This window comes from Zootoca vivipara, chromosome 12, assembly GCF_965207765.1.
Source record: "Zootoca vivipara chromosome 12, rZooViv2.hap1.1, whole genome shotgun sequence".
In the NCBI taxonomy this organism is placed as follows: Eukaryota; Metazoa; Chordata; class Lepidosauria; order Squamata; family Lacertidae; genus Zootoca; species Zootoca vivipara.
Genome location: NC_142595.1, coordinates 22,400,967 through 22,426,534, shown reverse-complemented (window position 1 = coordinate 22,426,534; position 25,568 = coordinate 22,400,967). Strand labels below are relative to the sequence as shown.

At 48.3% G+C, this 25,568-nt stretch overlaps 1 protein-coding gene and 1 long non-coding RNA gene across 3 annotated transcripts in view; one reads left to right on the top strand and one right to left on the bottom strand.

Annotated features, from left to right (window-relative positions):
• KCNH4 (potassium voltage-gated channel subfamily H member 4) overlaps positions 1-8,171 on the top strand; it is a 56,450-nt gene extending 48,279 nt beyond the window's left edge. Inside the window, exons 15-16 of the mRNA XM_035135492.3 lie at positions 4,465-4,541; positions 5,723-8,171. Coding sequence (XP_034991383.3) covers positions 4,465-4,541; positions 5,723-6,256 — 611 coding nt within the window. The 3' untranslated portion in view covers positions 6,257-8,171. The remainder of the gene's footprint in view (positions 1-4,464; positions 4,542-5,722) is intronic.
• A 2,683-nt stretch (positions 8,172-10,854) lies between these two features.
• On the bottom strand, positions 10,855-25,565 carry LOC148683822 (uncharacterized). Of its 2 annotated transcripts, none has more exons than XR_015946494.1 (3): positions 25,518-25,565; positions 15,902-15,965; positions 10,855-11,700 (listed from the first exon to the last, which is right to left on the bottom strand). It is a non-coding gene; the product is annotated as an uncharacterized LOC148683822 (long non-coding RNA). The 2 variants fall into 2 exon arrangements; XR_015946495.1 differs by having other exon boundaries at positions 15,698-15,965; positions 25,518-25,546.
• Positions 25,566-25,568: the final 3 nt, after the last annotated feature.

Genomic DNA, 25,568 nt, shown 5'->3' with positions numbered 1-25,568 from the left:
GTGAAGGTCTGGAACTCCTCTGACGTGAATGCGGTTCCATTGTCCGAGACGAGGGTGTCAGGGAGCCCGTGGGTTGCAAACAGCTTACGTAGTACCCGGATGGCTGCCGCCGTAGAAGTGGACGGTACCAGTGCGACCTCCAGCCATTTGGTGTAGGAATCCACCACTATGAAGAATGTTTTTCCCTGGAAGGGGCCAGCGAAGTCCACGTGCAAGCGTGACCATGGATGTCGGGCGGACTCCCAGGGCTGGACTGGGGCCCTTGGGGGATCCGGGCGGGATTCTTGGCAGGTCTGGCAGTGTTGGACCCAGGCCTCTATCTCTCTGTCAATCCCCGGCCACCACACATAACTCCTGGCAAGGGCCTTCATCCTCACTACCCCTGGGTGTGTCTCGTGTAGGGCTGTGAGGACCCTTTTGCGGAGGGGCTGGGGAACAACAACCCTGCTTCCCCATAACAGGCACCCCTTGTGGGCCGACAGTTCATGTTTGCGGTTTGTGTAGCCAGCGAATTCTGGCCCGGGGCTGCTGCTGGGCCATCCTCGCCACACCCAGTCCAGGACCCGGGAGATGACCCTATCTTTTGTGGAATGGTGCGCAACTTCTTGTGCCTGAATGGGTCGGTCGGGAAGCAGCTCCAGGGTCATAACCTCTTGCGCAGGCGCTGGGTCGGGGCCTGTTTCTGGTAGTGGTAGCCTGCTGAGTGCGTCTGCGTGGCCCATCGCCTTCCCAGGGCGGTGGATTAGTGCATACTGGTAGCCGGCAAGGAAAATTGACCACCTGAGGACACGTGGAGACAACACTTGGGGGGTCTGCTTCTCGGGGGCAAACAGGCCAAGCAACGGCTTGTGGTCAGTCACTATGGTAAAGGGCCGCCCGTACAAGAAATCATGGAATTTTTTTACGCCCTTCACGATTGCCAGACCCTCCTTGTCAATCTGTGAGTAGTTTCGTTCGGCTGCAGCAAGCGTGTGGGAGAAGTATGCCACCGGCACCTCTCTTCCATCCGGGAGTTGGTGTCCCAGGACAGCGCCGATGCCATAGGGAGAGGCGTCGCATGCCAGCACCACTGGCAGCCTCTCGTCGAAGTGTGCCAAGACCGAGTTCGAGACGAGCAAGTCCTTGACTGCCTGGAATGCGGCCCTTTGTCGCTGGCCCCACACCCAAGGGGCCCTTTTATCTAGGAGTCTGTGTAGGGGCTCCGCTACCGCTGCCTTATGGGGAAGGAAGGCATGGTAAAAGTTCAATAGTCCCAAGAATGACTGAAGTTCGGGCTTGCTCTTGGGCGCTGGGGCCTCACAAATGGCCCGTACCTTGTCACCGGTTGGATGGACCCCTTCTGCGTCCACCTTAAATCCCAGAAAGTCCACCTGCGGCACTCCCAGTAAACACTTTTCCCGCTTCACCTTGAGGCCCGCCATCTGGAAACGGTGCAGGACGGAGCGGAGGCGGTCCTCAAATTCCTCTGGTGTGGGCCCGGCGATCAGTACATCATCGAAGAAGGGGGTGACGCCAGGAATCCCTTTAAGGAGAGAGTCCATTAGATTCTGGAATATGCCTGGTGCCACGCTAACGCCAAATTGCAGCCGCTTTACTCTGAATGCCCCTCTGTGCGTCACAATCGTCTGAGCCTCTGCTGTGGCTTCGTCCACAGGCAACTGTTGATACGCTTGGGCCAAGTCCAGTTTGCCAAAGATTTTTGACCCAGCCAGGGTGGCGAGGACATGGCTGACCACTGGCACTGGGTATGCATGGGCCGTGAGAGCCTTGTTTATGGTGCATTTGTAGTCTGCACAGATGCGGACCGAACCGTTAGGCTTGACGGGTGTGACAATTGGAGTTTCCCAGGGGGCGTTGGGCACCGGCTCCAGCACTCCTTGCTCCACGAGCTGGTCCAATTCCTCGTCTATGCGGGGTTTCAGGGCGAACGGGACCCGGCGGGCCTTGTGCCTGATGGGTCGTACAGCGGGGTCTAGCTGTAGGGCAATGGGGGGTCCTGTATATCGTCCCAATGCCCCATCGAAAACCCCTGGAAACTCTTTGCATATGGCGTCCACGTCCACTTGTAAGCTAGTGCGGTTCACCCCGGTAACGGCTAGCCCCAGAGGTCCAAACCATGCCAGTCCCAGTAAGCTGACGTAGGGGCCCTTAACTACCAGCAAGTCCAATTGTTGCTTTCGCCCTCGATATTGCACCCTGAAGGTCCCCACCCCCATTGTAGGGACCTTATGTTTCTGGAAGTCCCGGAGGGTGAATGGGGCCGGCCTTAGTTTGGGACCCCCATTAGGGCACAGTTCCCTTAATGTTCGGGCCGAGATTATGGATAGAGTTGAACCCGTGTCCAGCTCCATGCGGCATGGGGCTCCCTCTATCTGTACCTCTATATAAATTTTCTCTGTGCTGGGATGGGGCAACTGGAATACCTGGTAGTCCGTGATCTCCGTCGAGTTGCCTTGGTGCATGGTGCCGTGTGACCTGGGGCTCCTGGGTCGGTCATCTGATGCTTGTCGACGGGTGAGTCGAGCCCGACACACCCGGGCGATGTGTCCCAATTTTCTGCACTGCCTGCACTCTACGTTGCGGAAACGACAGGTCCTCCTCTCGTGGTTCTCCCCGCAGCTTGCACAGTTCCCTCCTTCTCGTCGAGGCTGCTGTGGTGTGTGTGCTGCTTGAGTGCGCCGCTGTACTCGGTGTACTTCCTCCCTGTCAGATTCGGATTCGTCAGTGAGGTCTTCGTGGTAGACCCTCGGTTGGGATGGTGGGGCCGGTCGTGCCTCTTGCGTTGACCTCTCGGCGGCTTCGGTTGCCAGGGCTTCCTCCAGAGCAATCTGGAACGTGAGGTCTTTTTTGGCGTAGAGGCGTCGTTGCAACATCTCGTCCCTCAGGCCACCGACGAGGCGGTCACGAAGCATGTTCTCCAACTCTGAGAAGTTGCATAACCGGGCGGCTTGGCGGAGGGAGGTCACAAACCCAGTTATGGTTTCCCCCGGGGCTTGCCGCTTTGCGTAGAAGGCATTTCGGCAAGCTACCACCGAGGGCTGTGGTGAAAAGTGCTCCTTCAGCCGTTCCATTATTGTTTTGTAAGAGACGGTAGCGACATCTCTAGGTGCAAGGAGAGCCCGGGCGATTTCAAACGTCTCCTCTCCACAGACGCTGAAGAATGTCGCCCTCTTCATGGCATCGTTGGTGACTTCTTTCGCTTGCAGGAGGAAGTTGAAACGGGCGGCGTACCCTTCCCAGTCTCCCGATGCTGGTTTGAATGGCAAGAAGCTGCTGTCGGTTGCCATTCTGGGTTCCTTGGGTCCTGGAGCTGAAGCCTGGATGCACGGTGCGATGCAGCGGTGCAGCAGGTGGCGGTGCTGCGGTGCAGTGCGTGGTGGCGGTCAGCTCAGCAGGATCCCACCTTCGTCGCCAGTGAAATATACTCGGAGTCGAGAGTGAATTTCATGCTCTTTATTCAGCTCATATTCATCAAGGAGAAGAAGAGAAGACGAATGGCTCTTTTCCCAAAACCATCTGCTTATATACATTATTTACACAATGGGCCTTGCGTGATTGGCTACTTCAGGGCTACACCTGTGGGCCAATTATATTGTGGATTGACTTCTGCCTGCAGCCTGATTGGCTGCTCCTACAGGCCAATCAGGTAGCAGATTCACTTCTGCCAGCCGCCTGATTGGCTGCTCCAGCAGGCCAATCAGGTTGCGGATTCACTTCCACCTGGAGTTGGATTGGGTAGCTCCCGCTGATTCTGAATCCTATTGTTCTAGGATTCAGCTCAGTACATAACAAAAACTGTATGGCAGGGGAAAGAGATAGGCCAGAAGCCTTCTCCGCAACATCCACTTATTTATGAATGGCTTCTGCCCACATTGTAATATGTAATATCCTATGCACCCCCGAAATCTATATCTGACATGGTATAGTCCAAATGCAGGCTTACCACTTTGGTGAGAAGTAGTCCTTTGTTCTAGCTAGCAGTACTGAAGCTTCATTATTTAAAAATAGCTATTTTAGAACGAAATATGCACAGTTCAGTTTTTAGGGCGACAGTGGGGAACCTCAGGTCCAGGGGTCTGATGTGGCCCTCAGTACCTCTCTGTGTGGCCCTCACTCCTCAGTGGCCTTGCTTTACACCCTCCTTGAATATTTTTGCCCAGCTGGAAAGTGTCCTTGGATAATGCCTCTTGCCTGCCTGGAGGTTGTGGAGGTTGTGGAGAAACTAGCCTGTTGCAAAAAGCTAATATTTATATTCGTTGCTCTGTCCACTTTTGCTTCTGGCCCCACCCACCACCCTTGGGCTACAAAAAGTCACCCTCCTTTTTTAGGGGTTTGCTCCATTGTGACGACCCCTTGCTCATACAAGCACACACAGTGTCAGAGGATCGGGCAGAAGGCAAATTGCCGCAAGTATTTTCTCTAACCCTCTCATCTCCCCCTCCCACCCCTTGAATTTCCTTGCAGGGACGGAGCAAGCCAACCCTGTCTCAACTGCAGAAGCTGACGAAGTAAAGCAGAACATCCGAAGGCTGAATCAAGAGGTAGGAAGCAGCAGGGCTTTAATTTGTGAGTCACTAGGGCGCAGTCCTGGCATCAGTTTTCCCTGCTGGGGTGCCTCTGAGCATGGGCAAAGTGCATTTGCCTTGCCACCAAGTCAGCACAGCACGCACAAGACATCAAGGACCAGGGGAAACTCTAGATCAGGAGGTGCTGTTTGCAGGTGTCTCTTTAACCCTGAAAACAAAGCGTGTTGGGGAGATGCATAGCTGCCAAAACATCACCACTAGCTGCAAATGCCAGGTTAGTTTAGTTTAGTTTGTTTGTTTGGCTCGACTGCATTTATTCCTGCCCCCACCCCCCACTCACCCATGGGGGAAGGAAAGGGATGAGGGGGTTGATTTTTCTGTGCATCCGTGGTGTTGGCGTTTCTGACTCAGGGTGTCAGGGTTTAAAATTAGCACCGGGTTGGTGACAATTTCATAGCAACAAAGCCAGCCTTCTCTTTCTTCTTCTCCTCTCCCCCCCCCCCCCCGAAAACAAGTTGCCTGTGTGTTCTGCTCCTCATTCTTCATAGGAGCCCATCTGAGGCAAAGCTTTTTTACACACACACACACACACACACACACAGTCCCCGCCCCAATGTCCTGGCTCCTCCCCTTTTCCCAGCTGCTACAGAAAAGCCTCAAAGACGTTGAAATGGATCAGATCAGAAATAAGAGGTCCACAGCCAGTAGCCGTGTCTTTCTGTGTGGACACATGGAGGCATCAGGCCCTTGCAGAGGGCATTCTCGGCACCAAATGGATTATAGTCATTGCAGCAGAATGAACTTCAGATTGACAAATAGTGTGGGACAGGGGCAGCATGGGGATGATGTCGCTGTGTGTGTGGACCACCTCAGAAAGCCGCCTGCATTGATGCACATTATCACACAGTGCGTACATGCTCGTCGCAAGGATGTAGTGGTTAGCGTGCAGGACTAGGACCTGGCGAGACCAGGGTTCAAATACCCACTTAGCCATAAAGCTCACTGGGTGACCTTGGGCCAGTCACTTTCTCACAGCTTAAGTTGCCTCACAGTGTTTATGTAGGGATAAAATCAGGACGATGTATGCCGCCTTGGAGGAAAGGTGGGATATAAATCAAATAAATAAGCAGGCATGACACTCTCAACGTACTCTATATAAATGCTAGGTACTGATTTTTTTTTCTGGTTTCCCCCAGATCAACAACCTGAACCGGGAAGTCTCCCAACTCAGTCGAGAGCTGCAGCATCTGATGAGCCTCCTTCAGAGTCAGCTTGCCATCCAGCCTTCCTACGCCCCTGCCGCGAGCTGCCCCCACAACTGTGGCCAGACCTCGCCTTCCCCGCCTCCCACCAGCAGGCTGCCTTCGTCCCAGAGCATGCCGCCCCTCGGCCTCCCGGCCTCCTCGAGCGCAGACTTTTCAGCCTTCACCAACTCCCTGCCGCCTTCTGCCTCGTGCATAGAGCACTTGGGACCCGGGGAGCAGAGGGGTTCCACTTCCTGTGGCCCCACAAGCCCCACATACCAATATCACTCCCTATGGGCGGACACGGGACACGGAAGCCACCACTGTGGCCAGGCAGCCAAGGGGACTTCTTCCCGGTCGAGCTCGCCCACGCCGTGCCCCCTTAGTTCTCTCTCCCCAAGGAACTCTTTCTCCACTTGCTCGGGGCAGGGCTGCCCGCCACCAGCACGCTTCCACTTCCGGTCAAGCTCAGAGACCTTTCACTGATGCCAAGTAGCCTCCTGCCACCACACCTTCTTCCTGATGGTTGCTCGGGGCTCAGGACTCTGCAGAGAAGCCGAGCAAGCTGGGCCCCAAGATTTGGCTTGTTGGTTGTTTATTTTTTTTCTTTTGTAACCAGTAGATATATTTTTTAAAATTTCTCCATGCGGGAGGCAACTATTCCCATGAGAGCCAAAATGAAGATAAATTTTGGGTTCCAGATTTAAGTGAACATTTGGGTTTTCAATGTTTTTAAAAGGCATTTTTAAAAGAAAAAACACAGGCAGCTGAATCGTGAATCTTGCCGGTGCATTTTGAAGGCAGCGACTGTGTTTGCATACAGTGCTTTTCATTGTCCCAAGAAGCTGAACACATTATGATTCAGCACTTAATCCATAGCTTCCTGCTACGTGCAAACTTGGAAATTCTGGCCAATGGCTTTGAAGCAAGCCAGTATATTAAACCAGCTTCAAATCATGGCTTCAAGCCCAGCTTGCTTTGAAGCTATGAACCAGGGATGAGGAAGATGTGGCTGGACTATAACTCCCATCATCCCCAAGCACTGGCTATGCTATCTGGGGCTGAATAGGAGTTGGAGTCCAACAACACTCACAGATTTGGACCCTGTCAGCATGGGATGATGGGAGTTGTAGTCCAAACCATCTGGAAGGCAGCAGGCTGGGGAAGTCTGCCTAACAGCATCAAATGGCATGTTGCAATACTGTATATTGTTGCACACCACCTTAATCTCCAAACAGTGCGAGATTCCAGAGATTCTAGGTGTTCACCCAGAGTTCGTGTTTCCTTTTGGGAATGAGGCACAGCAGAGACTGTGGTGTCTGTCATAACTCTTAATGACCCATCACCCAGGCGATGATTACCTGATCACAGGAAACTAGCCTGGCTTATATTTTAACACTTGCTGGTCCAAGGATTAGAATGGCTCTGGCACCCAGTTTAGCTTTCCAAGCTTTGATTAAATTCTAACACTTACTGGATCCAGGAACGCAGAAGAGTCTGGCATCTGCAAACTCATAGCACTAAATATGCAGATGCACAAGGCTGGTTCAAATCATTTTGGTGCTACAGAGGGAAAGTAGGCCTCCTGTGAGTTAATATGAGCACAATCTATCAGGAAGTTTATATGTGCAAGCCTCATTGAAATGAATGGGAGCTGTGCAAGAGCAATAGTTCTGAATAACACCCTAGCTTGGTGGCAGAGCACATGCTTGCATGCAAAAAGTCCCTGCTTCAATTTCTGGCATCTCCGGGTAGGTCTGGGAAAGGCTCCTAGAGACCTGCTGCCGGCCAGTGTAGACAATACTGGACTAATGGTCCGATTTGGGATAAGGCAGCTTGCTATCTTCCTGTTTCAGTTAAGCTTGCACAGAAGAATTTCCAGTAGATGTTATCCTATAGGTTGGCTCTGCCCATCTCCCCTCTGCCACATTTAATGAGGCTCAGATTCCATTATTTGTAGCAGACACCCCATGACAGAGTTCTTTCTGGAGCAGAATATATGTGCATATTTCTTCAAACAGGAACATGTTAAGAGCAAACGACTAGGGAAATTTTCTTCAAATTCATTTCATCTTTACTTTTTTCTTTCCTCCCCCTAAAACCTTCAGAATCAGTGTACACACTGTACTTTTAATGCACCCTGGAAGCACATTTTCCCCCTCCAAGAATTCCCCCTCCAAGCTTACCCCTCTCAGAGTTACAATTCCTAGCAACCCTTAAGAAACTACAGTGTGTACACAGCCTTTTCTCTGACCCACCGATTGCTTTTCAATCCTGCCACAGAGCCAACCCCCCTATACTAAATTATTGTTTTCTTTCTTTTAATATTTATGGTGAAAAGGGGTGCAGGAGGGGGATATGTTATCCTTCCGTGAAATGTCTGACAAATTAAAGAATTTGTTTTTCTATTCTGTTCTAGCACTTCCTGACAGCTGGGGTGGCGTGGGGGGTAACCTAAAAAAAACAACAACCCAGAGGAGAGAGACCTCTGGGTAAAAGCTGCAGCATTTGTCCTCTTTTTTCCAATCTAAAGAACGTAGATTGACTGACTTTCTCTAATTAGCCAATCTCTTTCTTGTCCTCCCTGGAGGCTAATATATCCTGACAGCTTGAACCATTTCCATTTGCAAAACCTGGTTCTTGATTTCTAAGCCCAAAGGTGTCAGAGCTCAAGCAGTGCCTGCAAAAAAGGATACTCCGCTACAGAACTTTAAAGCATGCAGGGACTGTGGCTGGAAAGAGCTATAAGTGTGGATCAGTCCTGCTGTGTTTTTCCTCAAATGGCCTTCGATCCGAAAGGGCAACTTAAGCCAGATTCATTTGACTGTTAAGCTGAGGTGTGTACACTTGAGACAGCCATTGCACATGTGCGGATGACAGCGCATGAACAGGAGTTAGAAGGGGGGTTTGGTGGTGTTGGTGAGCCAAACAGGTAATGTGCATCGGGTGAAACGCAGCCAGGGTGAGGGATGACCTATAGCCTGTCTGCATGCATGTGCTATGATAGCACACATATTGGATCAGACTGATATCCCATTCCATTCAACTGCTTGCAACAGGGATCTGTTGAGACTAATTTTTGTTCAATTGTATCCCAATGATCGCCGAAGAATTGATGCTTTTGAATTATGGTGCTGGAGGAGACTCTTGAGAGTCCCATGGACTGCAAGAAGATCAAACCTATCAATTCTTAAGGAAATCAGCCCTGAGTGCTCCCTGGAAGGACAGATCGTGAAGCTGAGGCTCCAATACTTTGGCCACCTCATGAGAAGAGAAGAATCCTTGAAAAAGACCCTGATGTTGGGAAAGATTGAGGGCACTAGGAGAAGGGGACGACAGAGGACAAGATGGTTGGACAGTGTTCTCGAAGCTACGAACATGAGTTTGACCAAACTGCGGGAGGCAGTGCAAGACAGGAGTGCCTGGCGTGCTATGGTCCATGGGGTCACGAAGAGTCGGACACGACTAAACGACTAAACAATCCCAATGGTTGCTTATAATTCATCACTGCTTACTTTTCAGAAGCGCTTGACACAAATTACCATGAATTAATTCAATGCAACCGATCATTTTTTAAAAAACCAATAATAATAAAAACACAATAAAAAATTTAAACTACCTTTTAAAAAATTTGATAGGCTGACTTAAACTATCAGAATTGATGCAATCTAGTCTCCAAGAGAGCTATGAGTCAGGAAGGTTGTGGTTTAATCCTTACCTTCTGCCTAGCCTGAACTCTTTAGATCAGGCATCCCCAAACTTCGGCCCTCCAGATGTTTTGGACTACAATTCCCATCTTCCCCGACCACTGGTCCTGTTAGCTAGGGATCATGGGAGTTGTAGGCCAAAACATCTGGAGGGCCGCAGTTTGGGGATGCCTGCTCTAGATAGTCTTCAGCAGGGCCGTTTTTAGCATATGTGCTGCCGAGGTGCAAAGATCCGCCCAGCACCCCACCCCCCACCTTATTTTTTGGGGGGGCGGGTCAAAGTTGTTGAGCCTTTTTTAGGGGGGAAAGCGGCAGCAAAAGTTGAAAAACGCTGACATGAAGGGGGGAGCAGCAGCGATAACTCCGCGTTCCTTTTTGTGATCATGCGAAAATGAAAGACACTAGGGGGTGGCGCTGGATACATCCTGGTCGACCGGTTGGACATCCCTGAGGTAGATAGTTAAGAGCTTAGGCGGCTTCAGCAGCGGGCGCCTGGCGCCCCCCAGAGTTCCGTGTCCGGGTGCCCCGCACCCATTGCACCCCCAGGTAAAGACGGCCATGGTCTTTGGCAAGCTGCTCCAGCTCATACTCAGCACCCTTTCCCTAATCTGCAACATGGGAGTTATAAAACTGATCTACCTTAAGCATAGGTTCCCAATATTTGGGGGCCCTTGGGTACATTTGCAAACTGGAGAAACTGGTGGACACCACATATACACCATGATCAAGCACAAAGCACAACCGATTCTATCAGCCACAAGAATGCTGCTTTCAAACCTAATTTCAGCTTGTGGACAGTTGGAAGAATGGAGCCTTATGGCTTTTGGGAAGGCCTCTGTGGGCGCCCATGAGCAGCATATTGGTGACCTCTTAAGGCTATTGTGAGGATTGCAACAATAGAATGCACGTTCTGAACACGCAGGAAACACCGTATATGTTAAGTATTACTACTAAGTGCTTCAAGGTGCAGCCAAATAGCAAAAGCAACAACGTGGACAGGTTATTTTTTAATGAAATCCTTAAAGGCCTTCAGTACAAGGTAAAAACCCTGATCCTCCAGGATTCTCAATTGCACACAGAGCTTGCTTGAGTAGGACTGGCTCCTGCTGCAAAATTCATTCCCTTGTTAATGATAATTTTGTGTAGGGGATGGGGGAGAAGTGAATAGTGCTTCAGCAGTATTGGCTCACCCAGTCAGCTGCCAGTCTGATATAGAGAGGGAGTGATGTACAAGGTCTGGCATGAAAAAGCTCCCCACCTACAATTGGCATTGGCCAACTGGATTCTTCATTCACACACACAAATACACACTCCTGAACTGCTTGGGATTGTGCCACAGGGAAGCAGCAGATGGAAGCTGAGGAAGTCTTTCTTTACATTAGCAAAACAGGGAATCAATTTTAGAAAACACCTTTGGCACACAAATCAATAGAAGCCCAACAGAGTGGTGTCAACAATCTGAAAGTCCCACTCTCTCTAGCATCACAAAGCTGAAAGTCTGGATTTATTTATTTAAAAATCATAACCGTAGGTCTTTTCACACCATAGGTCTCAAAGTGGCTTACAAACAATAAAATATACAGTGCCATCTTCTCCCTCCTCTTGTGGAATCCCACTCTTGGAGAGTCTTCTCAGAAGTAAGCCCCATTAGGCCCAGTGGGACTTACTCCCAGGTAAGTGTGCATGTGGCATAGCCTCCAACATTTCTCCGATGAAAATAGGGGCATCCTATTCAATATTAACAATAACAACAACAACAACAACAACCCAACCCACCCATCTGACTGGGTTGCCCCAGGTACTCTGGGCAGCTTCCAAAATATATAAAAACATAATACAACATTTTTAAAAAACTACCCTATACAGGGCTGCCTTCAGAGGTCATCTAAAGGTTGTGCAGTTACTTATCTCTTTGGCTCGGGGGTTGCATAACTCCATACCCTCCAACATTTCCCCGATGAAAATAGGGACATCCTAAGGAATGTCCCTAAGGTGGTGCTGTGGGTTAAACCACAGAGCCTAGGGCTTGCTGATCAGAAGGTCGGCGGTTCGAATCCCCACGACGGGGTGAGCTCCTGTTGCTCGGTTCGCCAGAAGCGGCTTTGTCATGCTGGCCACATGACCTGGAAGCTGTACGCTGGCTCCCTCGGCTAATAGAGTGAGATGAGCGCCGCAACCTCAGAGTCAGTCATGACTGGACCTAATGGTCAGGGGTCTCTTTACCTTTAAGGAAAAGCAGGACATTCTGGGATCAAATAAGGAACCAGGGAGGCTTCTGTAAATCTGGGACCATCCCTGGAAAACAGGGACACTTGGAGGGTCTGATGTGGTATTCTTCAGAACAAAACTTCAAGGACATAGCTACACAAAACCTCCACATTGTTCCACCCAATCTCTTCTCAGTTCCTCAAAACAATCTGTTCTGCTGCAGCATCTCAGTTAAACTTGCATTTATCTGGAAGTTAAGCCCCTGGATACCAATGGGACTCATTTGCAAGTGGATTTGCTTAAGGGCTTAATGTACCATTTGAGTTCCGCCTTGTTTAAACCAATTGCCATCCTGAGAAAAGTCTACACACCACTGTTGTTCTATGGAGCAAATGTCAACTGCTATGTTACATAGAATGTAAGGCCTGGCCTGCTCTGGAGCAATAAATTAGTCTGGCCTCCGTTTCTGTGAACCAATCCAAAATGCCTTCACATGAAGCCTTATGTGCAGTGCCAAGACCTCCAGCTAGCTGGCAGTATGAAACTGGGTGCTGATTTTCAGAAAGAGGAACTGAAATGTGCTTTGGAATACACAACTGGCCATTGTGAATGTTCTAACATGGGAGGTGATGGTGATGGTACACATGTGATGTCCTGCCTGCCAAATCCTAGATGTCAGGGAGTAAGTTTTTTTGTGATCATTTCCTAGCAAAGGAAATAACCCTCTGTCTGCTTTTCAGTAAGTGTGTGTGCTCTCACTGAAGACTGTGTGTTCTGCATATGCACAGAGTCACTTCTTTTCCAGGACACTGAAAACAGATTCCACCTCTCTGAGGTGATCTGCAGACTGGTGATCTGAAGGGTGGCAGGCTGTTCTTTTGCAAACTCTTGTGCAGGCATCCCCAAACTGCGGCCCTCCAGATGTTTTGGCCTACAACTCCCATGATCCCTAGCTAACAGGACCAGTGGTCGGGGAAGATGGGAATTGTAGTCCAAAACATCTGGAGGGCCGAAGTTTGGGGCTGTCTGCTCTTGTGCATGGCAGACTCCAGCTGATTTTGGCATCTTAAGGCAGCCCTGTTTAGGGAAGCTTTTAATGTCTGATGGATTTCTGTGTTTTTATATTTTGTTGGAAGCCGCCCAGAGTGGCTGGGGGAACCCAGATGGGCGGTGTATAAATAAATTATTATTATTATTATTATTATTATTATTATTATTGGACCCAGGTGGCGCTGTGGGTTAAACCAAAGAGTCTAGGGCTTGCTGATCAGAAGGTTGGCGGTTCGAATCCCTGCAAGGGGGTGAGCTCCCGTTGCTCGGTCCCAGCTCCTGCCCAGCTAGCAGTTCGAAAGCTCATCAAAGTGCAAGTAGTTAAATAGGGACCGCTCTGGTGGGAAAGTAAACGGCATTTCCGTGCGCTGCTCTGGTTCGCCAGAAGCAGCTTTGTCATGCTGGCCACATGACCTGGAAGCTGTCTGTGGACAAACGCCGGCTCCCTCGGCCTATAGAGCGAGATGAGCGCCGCAACCCCAGAGTCGGACACGACTGGACCTGATGGTCAGGGGCCCCTTCACCTTTATTATTATTATTATTGTTGTTGTTGTTGTTATTATTATTATTATTATGTCTCAATTCTGATGGTTTAGATATGACATGACACAGGGATATCACAAGCTATAAATCCTGGGTTCGACTATGTTGAAGGAGGAACTAGCAGCATCTCCTTAACAGAAACTCCCAACATCTCCACACTCATCCCTCTTTCTTCCTTGTTTGAGTAGGTACCATTGAAACCCTGCCTAGCTGAGCATCTTGGATTGCAGGTTTGTTGCTACGGCAACTGTTGCCACTGCTTTGGTGGTCACTACTGTGTTGCATAGAGACTGAGTCGGAAGTGAGGGTTGGGTGGCAGGGCAAATGTCCCACTGCAGCCTTCCTTCCTCATGCCAGGCCCCTTGATTACCTCTTCCCTGGGATTTGGTCCTGTTGTCATGATGGGGCCCGTGTCTCCTAGCAACCAGCAGCACAGCTGCCTCCACCTTGACAACGCTGCCCTGCTTTCTTTCCAAACAAGACCTGAAGGGGCATTTCATCACCTACCCCGGAGAATGGACTCTGCGCAGTTAGGTGACGACAACAGCCTGCTATGACCCAACCCGCCAGCAGTTTTCCAAAGGGATGATAAGTTGGATGTAAACACATATTTGTTTGTTTGTTTGTTTGGGGGGAAAACCCAGCTCCTTCTTTCCTTAGAAAAGAGAGAACAGTCCAAAGTTATATTTACATCTTTTTTTTTTAAAAAAAGCAACAACTGGGAAAGAACAAAAACTATATGAAATAGGTTGTACCATACACATAAGTTAATTTCCTTGCATTTTGTTAATTTCCTTGCATTAATTTAGAATATTAATTCTCCTAGTGTGTCTGTATGCTTTTGGTTTTTTTAAATCAAGAGGAAATCATGCCTCTGATTTTGTGCAAAGGACCTTTCACCTCTCAGCGGGTAGTCACTACATCCTTGGAAAGGGACGGGGGGGGGGGTCAGGGGCGGGGAGGGAGAGCTTCTAGGTCATAAGGTATGGCAAGCTGGCTAAAGCCTCAGCACCTCCTAGTTTGGATATACAGTACAGTACTGCATAGCTGCCAAGTTATCCCTTTTTTTAAGGGATTTTCCCTTATGCTGAATAGGCTTCCTCGCGAGAAAAGGGAAAACTTGGCAGCTATGGTACTGTAATACCGTAGAGGGAAATGTGTTTGCCTGTCTGCTTTTCCTTGGCCTGAGGCGTCCTCTACTGGTCAGTTACAACCTAGCACCCATGAGGGCTCTGCAAATGCTTACTAATAATCCTTTTTCGTAGGTGATGTAAACCCATGTGAGCAGTGCCTTCCCCATTATTATTATTATTATTATTATTATTATTATTATTATTATTAAAATATTTATTTATATCCCACCCTCCCTGGCCAAAGCTAGGCTCAGAACGGCTAACATCATACAAGTAAGACAATGCATAAGCAAATTAAAATTAAAACAGGACAAGTGGCAATCTTCAGGTTAAAATTGAAGGTGGTTACTAACTGTTTCCACTGATATTATGAGCACCTGTGAGCAATCTGGGAACCTCCTTCGTGCTTGTTCTTATACAAGGAGAAAATGAGTCAGACTGAACCCTGACCAAAGGCCTGGCGGAACAGCTCCGTCTTGCAGGCCCTGCGGGAAGATATCAAATCCTGCAGGGCCCTAGTCTCTTGTGAGAGAGCGTTCCACCAGGCCGGGGCCATGGCTGAAAAGGCCCTGGCTCCGGTTGAGGCCAGTCTGATCTCTCTGGGGCCCGGAATCTTTAGGATGTTGTTATTTGCAGACCGTAAGGTCCTCTGTGGGGCATACCAGGACAGGCGGCCCCGTAGGTACGAGGGTCCTAGGCCGTATAGGGAGGGCTTTAAAGGTTAAAACCAGCACCTTAAACCTGATCCTGTACTCCAGTGGGAGCCAGTGCAGCTGGTATAGCACTGGGTGAATGTGATCCTGCGGCGCGGACCCCATAAGGAGTCTCACTGCAGCATTCTGCACCCGCTGGAGTTTCTGGGTCCGTTTCAAGGGCAGCCCCACATAGAGTGAGTTATACCGTAATAATCAAGCCTGGCGGTGACCATCGCATGGATCACAGTGGCGAGGTCGGGGCGAGAGAGGTAAGGGACCAACAGCTTAGCTTGGCGGAGATGAAAAAATGCTGCCTTTGTTATAGCTGTAGCTCCTGAGGAAGGTGCCGCCACTAATTGCACCCCCGTAAGGGATGGGAGTTATCTATTTTTGATAACCTGCTTCATTGGCAGTATATTAAGAACAGGGCGAGTAAAAGTCATTTCAGTGCTGACGCAAAAGGATGATGCTGTGTTGAGTTGCACAAAAGTTGACCAGTGTGATAGCTGACTCTTAACTCGGTCACTTCCACACCATATATTTAAAAGCATATGCGTTCACCACCGCAGAACCCTGGGAAATGTAGGTTACCTCTCACAGAGCCCTGAACAAACTGGAGCTCCCATGATTCTTTGAGGGAAGCCATGTGGTTTCTGTTTATGGTGCGGGTATGGCCAGCAGACAGCATCTTCCACCACACCTGAGAACAGCAGCCTAGTTTAAAGGGCGAGGGTTGCCCTGAAAATGATGGTTCAGTTGTGTATGTTAAGAAAGGAATGCACTGAAAGTACTCACCAGCCTGGGAGTACTTTCTGCTTCCATTTGAATAGGAGAGAACCCACCATAGGCTTTCCAGGCACTTGCAACATACAAATGGAAGGAAGAGGAAAAGATTAGTTGTACTCTGTGCTGTGGAAACTCAGCACATAGATAAGAACAAAAGAGTATCCCTGCTGGATGCGGCCCATGGCCCATCTAGTCCAGCATCCTGTTCTCAAAGTGGTCAGCCGGATGCTTGTGGGCGAACAGAGCATCACAAGAGCCACCTCCTCTCCCATGGTTTCCAGCAACTGGTATTCAGAAGCATAATATCCTCCAGCTGAATTATGGCAGAAGAATAGCCATCATGGCTTGTAGGCTACCGATAGCCCTCTCCTCCTCAAATTTGTCCAATCCTTTTTTTAAAGCCACCCAAGTCGGTGACCATCACCACCTCCTGCTCCCTCAGCCTAAAAGCCAGATGAGCGCCACAACCCAATAGTCGCCTTTGACTGGACTTAACTGTCTAGGGGTCCTTTATATTTTTTTACGTGTGGGAGCAAGTTTGCACTAAGGGGACCAGAATTGTTTTTTTTTTTTTTTTTTTTTTTTGGTTCTCTCTCTTTTTTTTTTTATTAAAGGTTTTCTCAGTTTACAAAGACATGGGCAGTGTCTCTCATAGCATTTTTACAGATCAGTTTCAATTGTTGAGACATTGGGGAGGAAAAGGGGGAGAGCGGTAGATAAGGGAAGGGGGTGGGGGTAGTGTGACAATGTTTCTAGTTTACTTAAAGTGTGCTGGGGGGGGTTGTCAGCATTGGTTGTGCAGGTTCTTTGTTGTGCATTTGTTTTCCTTTGATGGTGAGAGTTGTTGGGGTTGGCCTAGGATATAGTTTTTTTTTGTGGTTGGCTGTGGTGGTCTGTTTTATGTGAGTAGGGTGGGCGGGTCAGGTTAGCCATATTGATTTGTATGCTGTTGGTGGATTTCTGTCGTTGTCGTGTTGCGCTGTGTATGTGATAAAGGGGAACCATACTGGGGTGAAGCCGTCTTCTTCTATTTGACCCCGTGTCAATTTCAACTTATTGGTTAATTTTTCTAATAGGGCTATTTCCCATACCGTCTGGTACCATTGGTCCATGTTTACTCCTGCCAGGTCTTTCCAGTGTCTGGTTATGGTGTTTCTGGTAGCTGAGAGTAAGTGGGTTATGAGTTCTTTGTGATGTAGGTGGGCATTATTGTCCTGGAAGATGTTTAGCAAGGCCAGTTCTGGGGTAAGTTCTAATGTTTGTTGGGTTATTTTACCTACTTCTCTTACGGTTGTTCTCCAGAATTGTTGGGCTTTGGGGCATTCCCACCACATGTGGAAATATGTGCCTGTTGATGTGCATCCTCTCCAGCATTTTGATGAGGTTCCTGGGCGTATTAGTGCTAGTTTTCGTGGTGTTAGGTACCACCTGTAGATGGTTTTCAGAGTGAGTTCTTTCCTTTTTGCTGATATGGATTTAAATGGGGGTTTAGACCACATTCTGGTCCATTGAGTGGGGTTGATTTCATAGCCTATATCTTCTTCCCATTGTTTTTTTATTGCGTCTGAGTTTGTGGAATTTTGGTGCAGTATTTTATATATTGCAGATACCATACCTTTGCCGTGACCCTTTGTCGTTAGAAGGAGGTTTTCAAAAGGTGTCAGGGGTCTTGTTGCTGCTGATTTTATTACTGGCTTGTTTAAGAGGGCATGTAATTGGTGTTGTGCTAACCAGGGTATTTGGGTGTCTTCTAGTTTATCCTGTATTTCTCGTGTTGTCAGAGGTATGTTATTTTTATAGAAGTCTGTTAGGCGATATAGGCCTTTGGTTTGCCAAGTTTTAGTTTGGATGTTTTGTGCTGCCTGGTGGAATAATGGATGGTAGACCAGGGGGAGTAGTGGGGATGTGGTTGGGGTTAGTTTGTCCGTTTCTGTTTTCCATGCTTTGAACATGGTTTGTGTGTACCTATTAAGTGTTGTGGGGATCCTTCTTAGTTTGTTTGGGAGGAATGGGTATGCTGTGGTGCTGATATTCTCAATTGTGTCTCTCTCTAAGTGTATCCATTGTTTTGTCTCATCTTCCAGTATATACGGGATTATATGTCGTATTTGATTGGCCCTGTAATATGTTTCTATGTTAGGGATTCCCCATCCTCCTTGTGAGGTGGGGAGGTGCAGGTATTTGGTGCTTATTCTTGGTTTTTTATGTGAGAAGATGAAGGAGTGCAGTTTTCTCTGCCATCTGCGGAGTTGAATTGGGGGGATCCAGACTGGGAGGGTTTGGAATAAGTAGGTTAATTTTGGGAGGGTGATCATTTTGATCATTGCCATTTTATCTGAGAGGGTGAAATTCATGGTGTCCCATCTCTTCAGGTCTTTGTTTATTTGTCGCCACAAGGGTTTATAGTTGTGTAGGTATAATTTGTTGAGATTTTTGGTTATTTGTACCCCTAGGTATCTGAACTTGGTGTGGCAGAGTTTTATTTTGGTGATATTAGTGAGTTCTTTCTGGGTGTGGGGAGGAGTGTTGAAGCACATGGCTTCTGATTTTGCAAAGTTTACTCGCAGGCCTGACACCGTTGCGAATGTGTTGAGTTCTCTGGTTAGGGAGATTGCTGTGTTTAAGGGGTCTGATGTTGTGACCATTAGGTCATCTGCAAAGAGCCCTATTTTATATGTTCTGCCTTTTATTTCCACTCCTTTGATGTCTGTGGCTGCACGGATTCGGATTGCTAGCGGTTCTAGGGCCAGTATAAATAGGAAGGGTGATAGTGGGCATCCTTGTTTTGTGCCCCTTTGGATTTTTATGCTATTGGAGTCTATGTTGTTGATTCTGCATTTTGCTGAGGCTTGGGAGTATATTTGTTTGAGGACTTGTAGAAAGTTTGGGCCAAATTTCATGCTAGTTAATACTGCTAACAGGTATTTCCATTCTAGGCAATCAAAGGCCTTGAGGATGTCTAGAGACATGATTGTCAGTGGGGTTTTGGTTGCCTTGCTGTGTTCGATTAGGTTCAGCAGTTTCCTGATGGGGTCTGTGATATTGCGACCAGGGACGAAGCCAGTCTGATCTGGGGCTACTAAATTGCATAAGAAGTTTTTTAAGCGGTTGGCCAGGATTGATGTGAATATCTTGTAGTCTTGGTTTATTAATGAGATTGGGCGATATGATTCGACTTTGAGATTGTCCTTCAGTGGTTTTGGGATGGAGACTATTTTGGAGTGGGTCCAGGTTTGGGGGATGGGCCCCCCTTTCATGATGTCGTTAAATAGGCGAGTCATGTGTGGCATTAGGGGTTCTTTGAATTTCTTATAGAATTCTGCTGTGAAGCCGTCTGGGCCTGGGGCTTTGTGTGGTTTCAGGTTTTTTAGGACCGTGTCTATTTCCTCTGGGGTGATGGGCCTGTCCATGTATTCCTGTTCTTCATCTGTTAAGGTAGGCATGGTCAGCCCTGCTATGAATTCTTTTATTCCCTTCTCAGGTGGGTTGTGGGATGTGTATAGACTAGAGTAAAATTCTGCAAATTCTGAAGTTATTTCTTTGGGGGAGAATGTTGTGTTGCCGTCTTTTTTGGTGATACAGTGTATTCTTGTTTTGAGTGTTCTTTTCCTGCATCTATTCGCTAATAGTTTGGAGTTCTTCCCTCCATATTCGTAGAAGCGTTGTTTAGAATATAGAATGTTGATCATTGTTTTATTAATTTCTAGGGAATCTATTTCTCTTCTCTTTTGTTCTATAAGTTTAAGAAGTTTTTTGGATCCTGTTTGTTTGTAGCGTGATGAGAGGGTTGTAATTTCTTGTTCCAGTTTACTAATCTTTGTGGTGGTTTGTTTTTTAAGGAGTGTTTTCTCTTTTATGCAAGCTCCTCTGGTGACTGCTTTCATTGCGTCCCATAGGAGGGGGGTTGTTATGTTGTCTACATCATTTTCTTTGAAGTAATTTTGGAGGGTTTTTGTGAGACTTTCTCTAATTTGTTTGTTTGTGGTTAGGATGGGGTTAAAGGACCATGATGGGGTATTATGTGTTCTCTCTCCTATTTTAATAGTGACTTCTACTGGGGCATGATCTGTGATTTTAATGTTGCCTATGTTTGATGATTCTACCCAAGGGATTAGACTCTGTGTGAGCAGAATGCTGTCCAATCTGGACGTTGTGCCATGCCGTCCAGATTGGAATGTGTGGGTAGTGTCTCCCGGGTTTTGTTCACTCCAAATGTCGTAGAGACCCCTGTCTTTTAGCAGTTTTATTAACTTGTAAGAGTCCCTAGTTATTGGGGGTTTTCCACGAAGGAAAGTTGCCCATGGGGTTGTAGATTGGATGTTTTTTAGGGATATGCCTTTCATATTTAGGTTGAGGTCGCCTCCTAGGATTGCTTCCCCTTCCATGAAGGAGAGAAGTTTGTTCAGTGTCTTCTGGAAGAATTCTAGTTGTTTTGAATTTGGGGCATATATAGAGCCGATTGTCAGTTTAATTTTGCCATCTAGTGTTCCTTTGATGAAAATGAATCTGCCCTTTTTGTCCTTCAGGACTGTTGTGGCTTTGAAGTTTAGGTCTTTATTAAGTATTACAGCTACTCCGCGGGCCTTTCCTGAGCCTTGTGCCACCCATTGTTGACTGAAGCGGGGGTCGCTCAGAAGTTTGTTCCCTTTGGGGGGGTTGTGTACTTCTTGTAGGAAGGTGATGTGTGGTTTCATGGTGTTTATGTATGAGGTAATGCGTTTTCTTTTAATGGGGTTTCCCAACCCCCTCACATTTAGTGTAATCGCTTTTAAGCTAGCCATCACGTCTATCTGTTGTGTAAGGCGATTCCTTGCCAACCCGTCCAGGTTGTCCTGTGTCTCTCACTATGTGTTGTTTACTGAACCATTGGGGTTTCGCTGACCTAGGGTGTGGTGGGTAGGGGGCTAGTGGGGTTAGAGTTAGATTTGGGTTAGAGAGTAGGGAGTAAGTTGTATAGAGTTTCCTATGTGTAGTCTTATGGGTGTTCATCTGGGGTATTTTGGGCCGTCCGGCCCTTGGCCGGTTGGCCCTGGGTCTCAACTGATGTGGAGAGCCGTGTTCAGAGACAGGCCTTCCCCCTTGTCGTTTACGATGGGGGGTGATCAGCGAGACAATGTAAAGCGTCTTTGCGACATGGATGTCGGGTATAAGGTTTGGGAACAATGTTGCCAGTATTAATAGCAACATCATTTTTGTGTTAGGGTGTAGGTGTGAGTGTTGGTGCGCTCTCTGGTGCCACCATTGTGCTGATTGGGTTTTATCTTTTAGCCTGATCGTAGGTTGGGTAGTGTAGGTTGCATTTGTTATTTTTCCTTAGAATGGGTGGGGTGTGTGTGTTGAGGGTGTGTGTTGTGAGTTGTTGGGTGATGGGGGGTGTGGTTGAGGTTGTTTGGACTGGTGTTGGAGTGGCAGTTTCTGTGGGGGTGTGGGGCTGGGGGGAGAATGTTGTTGGTGTCAGTGTTGTTCATAGCCTAGGGGGGAGGGGGGGGAGGGGAGAGTCACCAGTCCTTCAGTTTGGGATGTCTTCCGGCTGCTTCATTTTGCTGCGGTTGTTGTTGCAGTAAGGTCGTTCCTCTGTGCTGTGTTGTCTTGGTCGGTCTTGGTCAGGCTCCTCGTGTCGTACGGTCGGCCGGAAGGTTTCGCGCCTGATGGTGTTGTTTGGCTGTATTGGCGCGCTTTGTGTTGCTCTCGATTCTTTGCCTTTTTCTTCTTGTTGTTTTGGACTTTTGTCCAGCCATTTGCTGTTGTTTCATTGTCTTGGTCTTGGCTGACGCTTGGTGGGTCCTCTTGGAGCCATTCCGGTGGGGTGCTGAGTCCGAGGTCCTTCAGTAGTTGCCTGGCTTCTGTTTTGTTGGTAGCTGTGTATTGTTCTGTGTTTTTTGTTGCAATGAGGCGGAAGGGGAAGCCCCAACGGTATTTGATCCCTGCTTCTTGGAGGCTTCGGGTGCATGGGCGTAAGGTTTTCCTCCGGTTTAGGGTATCTTGGGACAGGTCTTGTAAGGCCAGTATGTGATTGTTTTTGTATTGAAGGTTGGTCGAATTTCTAAGGTAGTTCCAGATTTCTTCCTTCTTTTTGTAGCGTGCGAAGCACACGATGATGTCCCTTGGGGGGTCGTTGGGTTTTGGCATGGGTCTTAGAGCTCTGTGCGCCCTTTCCAGGTCGTCTATCTCAATTTTCAGGTTTGGCACTGTGTCTTTTAGCCAGCTTACTATTAGGTTCGCTGGGCTTTTCTCTTCCGCTTTTTCCGGAAAGTTGCGAAAGCGGATGTTGCAGCGTCTATTCCGGTCTTCAAGGTCCGCTTGTTTGATTTTCAGCTCTTCGTTTTCTGTTTCCAGTTCGTTCAGTTTCTTTTTTATATGTGTGTTTTCCTCCTGGTGTTGCTCTATTGCCCTTTTTTGTGTTTGGTTCTCATTCTCCAGAGCTACCAGTTTGGATGTTAGTTCATTGATTTGTGCCTGTAGGGGGGCCACTGTGTCCTCCAGTTGCTTTGTGAACTGTTTTGTTAATTCTTTCGTTATTCTCTCTATTAGTCTTGTTTCCAGGTCCCTCTGATCTTTTTTAGTCATTGGGTGGTCGTCTTTTTGGAGGGGCGTTGCGTTCTCAGCGCTGTTTGCCATTTTCCCGGTTGGTGTTGTCGTGGTTTCCCTGGGGTTTTCGGTTTGGGGTCTGCTTGGTGACTTCTTGGAGTGGGGTTTGTTGTGATTGGGAGTCGTGGTGTTAGGTTGTTGGATTGATCAGGCGTTGATTGGTGGCTATTCAGAGCGTTTGAATTAGGCGGTCATTTGTGTGTCGCCTGGGTTGTGTATTGCAGGCTTCTCTGGAGTTCTCGCGTTCTCCTCAGTGGTGCGCCCTCGTGTGTTCAGGGTGTGTGTGTTGGGGTCCAGTTGGGGGTGGAAGGTGGAGTTGTGGAGCCACAACAGGTAATTAAAGGGTTTGAGCTTGGCAGGGTCGTTTTCAGGTAGATTTAAGCAGAACTGTATAGTGTCAGAGGGTGGGAAAGAGGATGGAGAGGGGATTTAGGAGGAGGGAAAAAGAAGGGGGAGGGGGAGGAGACTGGAAGGTAAATGGGGGTTGGAGGGAAGTGGGGGAGTGGGGAGGAGGGAAGGGGTGAAAGGGCGGTAGAGAGAGAGGGAGGAAGGAAGGGAGGAAGGAGGGAAAGTAGTAGCAGTGGTGGTATATTGTATTGGTGCTTTTAGGTTTGATGTGGGGTAAGGGTTTGCTGGGGGGTTGTTGATGAAAGTGGGTGGGGGTATAGGTATGTAGTTGTTGGGGATCAGGGGGGAGGGAGCGGGGAGCAGGCACACTTTAGGTGAGGTATAGGTTGGGGGCTGGGGCTGGGGTGGAGAACAGTGTATTTGAAAGTGTGAGGGATGGGGTATTAGCAATAAATCAAAGTAGGGATGACTGCAGTGGCAGAGGTCCCCTTTTAAACAGAGAGGTGCTGGGGTTAGGTATGGGGTGGATTTAAGAAATAAAATAAAGTGGTCGTGCAAGCATGTGGGGGGCGGGAAGCGGGGTGGCTGGGGTGGTGGGAGGGAGAGTTAAGGGAAATGCATAAAGGGGGGGATTGGGTATTAGTAACTAAGGGGGGGGGTTCTGTATGTTAAGGGTGGGAGTGGGATGTTATAGGTGGTGTAAAGATGCTGGTGTGGGGGGGAGAAGAGTAAGGTGGGTTTAAAAGGTAAAATGGAGATAAAAATTATAGGTCACACACACACACACACACACACGCACACACACACACAAGACAGAGCCAAAAAGGGGGTAAAAAAAGCAAAATTCTGTGGAGGAGGTGGCTGCAATGGCAGCGCCTCCCTTAAAAAGGGGGATACTAGAAAAAAAAAGGGGGGAAGAGGAAAAGGAGGGGGGAAATGGGGGGGCCTTTCCTGTTTTTATTTTGTTTTCCAAATTAGAAGGACTAGAGAGTGCTGGGGGGGGGGGGCTAATGTAACAATAGAGATTGCAAAATGGGAGTTATATAAAAATTGAAAAGCTAAAAAAGATAGTTGGTAAAAATGGGAGAAGCAATACAAAACAAAAACGAAGACAAAAAATAAGCAGAGATCTCCTTGGGTGATCTCAAGCAGTGTTCTTTCTCCCTTCGGGAGTCCTATCTCCCGCTGCCTCTCTCTGGGTCTCGCCCGTTGAGAGCAGCAATTAATATATGTATATATGTAAAACGACAGCAACGACAAAAATCAGGTTTTAAAGAGTGTTTTTTTTTAAATAGAAAAAATAGGGGGAAATAATAGTAATAGTAGTAAAAAATTGGAGGAAAAATATTTATAAAGAAAAAAAAAGAGTGAAAAAATAAAATGAAAAATAAAAATAAAAATAAATTCAAGAAATTGCAAACGCAATGTCTTTTCCGACGGGCCTCGTTGGTGGGATGAGAGCTGGGCTGGGGCCTGGGTTTTTTGGCCTCGTGTTTCCCCCACGGCCTTTGTCCTCCTACCTCGCCTCTTCTCCCTTGTTAGTGGTGGGGGATCCCTCGGTAGGGCTGCTAGTCCAGAGCGCGATGGTGGGGACAGCAGGACGGGTCCTTTCTCCTTCTTCTCCCTCCGTCCCGGTGGGGGAGAGGGCGGCTGCAGCCGCAGCCGCGGCGGTGCACGTGGGGACTCTCCTTCCCCTCCGGTATGTTTTTTTCTCTCTCTCTCCTCCCTATGTCCCAGGGGGGAGAGAGTAGTGGCGGCGGCGGCAGCGCGCTCGGGGGTTTTTCCTTTTACACCGGAGCGTCGGCGCTCCGGGATGCAGGTTTCAGCGCTCTCCTTTTCGCCGGAGCGTCGGCGCTCCGCGGTGTAGCTTTCCCTGAGCGCCACGGAGCTTTGCTCCGCCGGTGGCCGGGTGTCCTTGGGGCCGATCCGACGTGGTCGCTGGGGAGGGATGTCGGCTTTCCAGGTGGTCCACCGGGACCACTGGGTTCTTGTGCAGCAGCTGCTGCAGTCTTGGTGGCTTTTCGGTGTCCGGGGGCTGTTTTGGCGGCGCTGGCACGTTGGTCGTCTTTAGGAGCTCCGTGCCAGCGTGCCCGTCGCCATCTTGCCTCGCCGGAAGTCCCCCGGGGACCAGAATTGTTAAAGAAGAAAAAAAACCATTTTGATTAATTATAGAAACAATTTACTTAAGTAAAATAACAAAAAAACAACAACCCAACACCAGTGTGTGTGTGTGTGTGTGTGTGAGAGAGAGAGAGAGAGAGAGAGAAATTAGAAGTGACGTCTTCAAGGAATCTGAAAATGTGAATGTCTTCAAATAATAATTGCGTTTGCTGCCCGATCCTGTGCAAGTTTACTCCTTCGATGTATGACCCTCAAAGGCATTAGCTATTGTTACTACTGCTGAATTTCTGGTTCTATCACTAACCCCTTCAAAAGTTGAGGTGATTTTTAAAAATCGGTTTCCGTGAGTTAACTTTTGTATGTTTAAAAAACAGGGTTGTGTTTTCAAATTGACTTCACTTTCGTAAACCGCTTTGAGGTAGCTTTTTTCTTGTTCTTTAAACAATCGAGCGGCGTATAACTTTTATGACATATATATAAAGCAACAAATAAACCCTGGGGTAATTAACGGAGAGAACGCAGAAAAAGAACAGCAGCCCCTTTGGAGGATATCACCCCACCAATTTACCTTCCCTCCCTGTGCCCTAAAACGCAGCTACGGCAGGATAAGAAGGCGGGG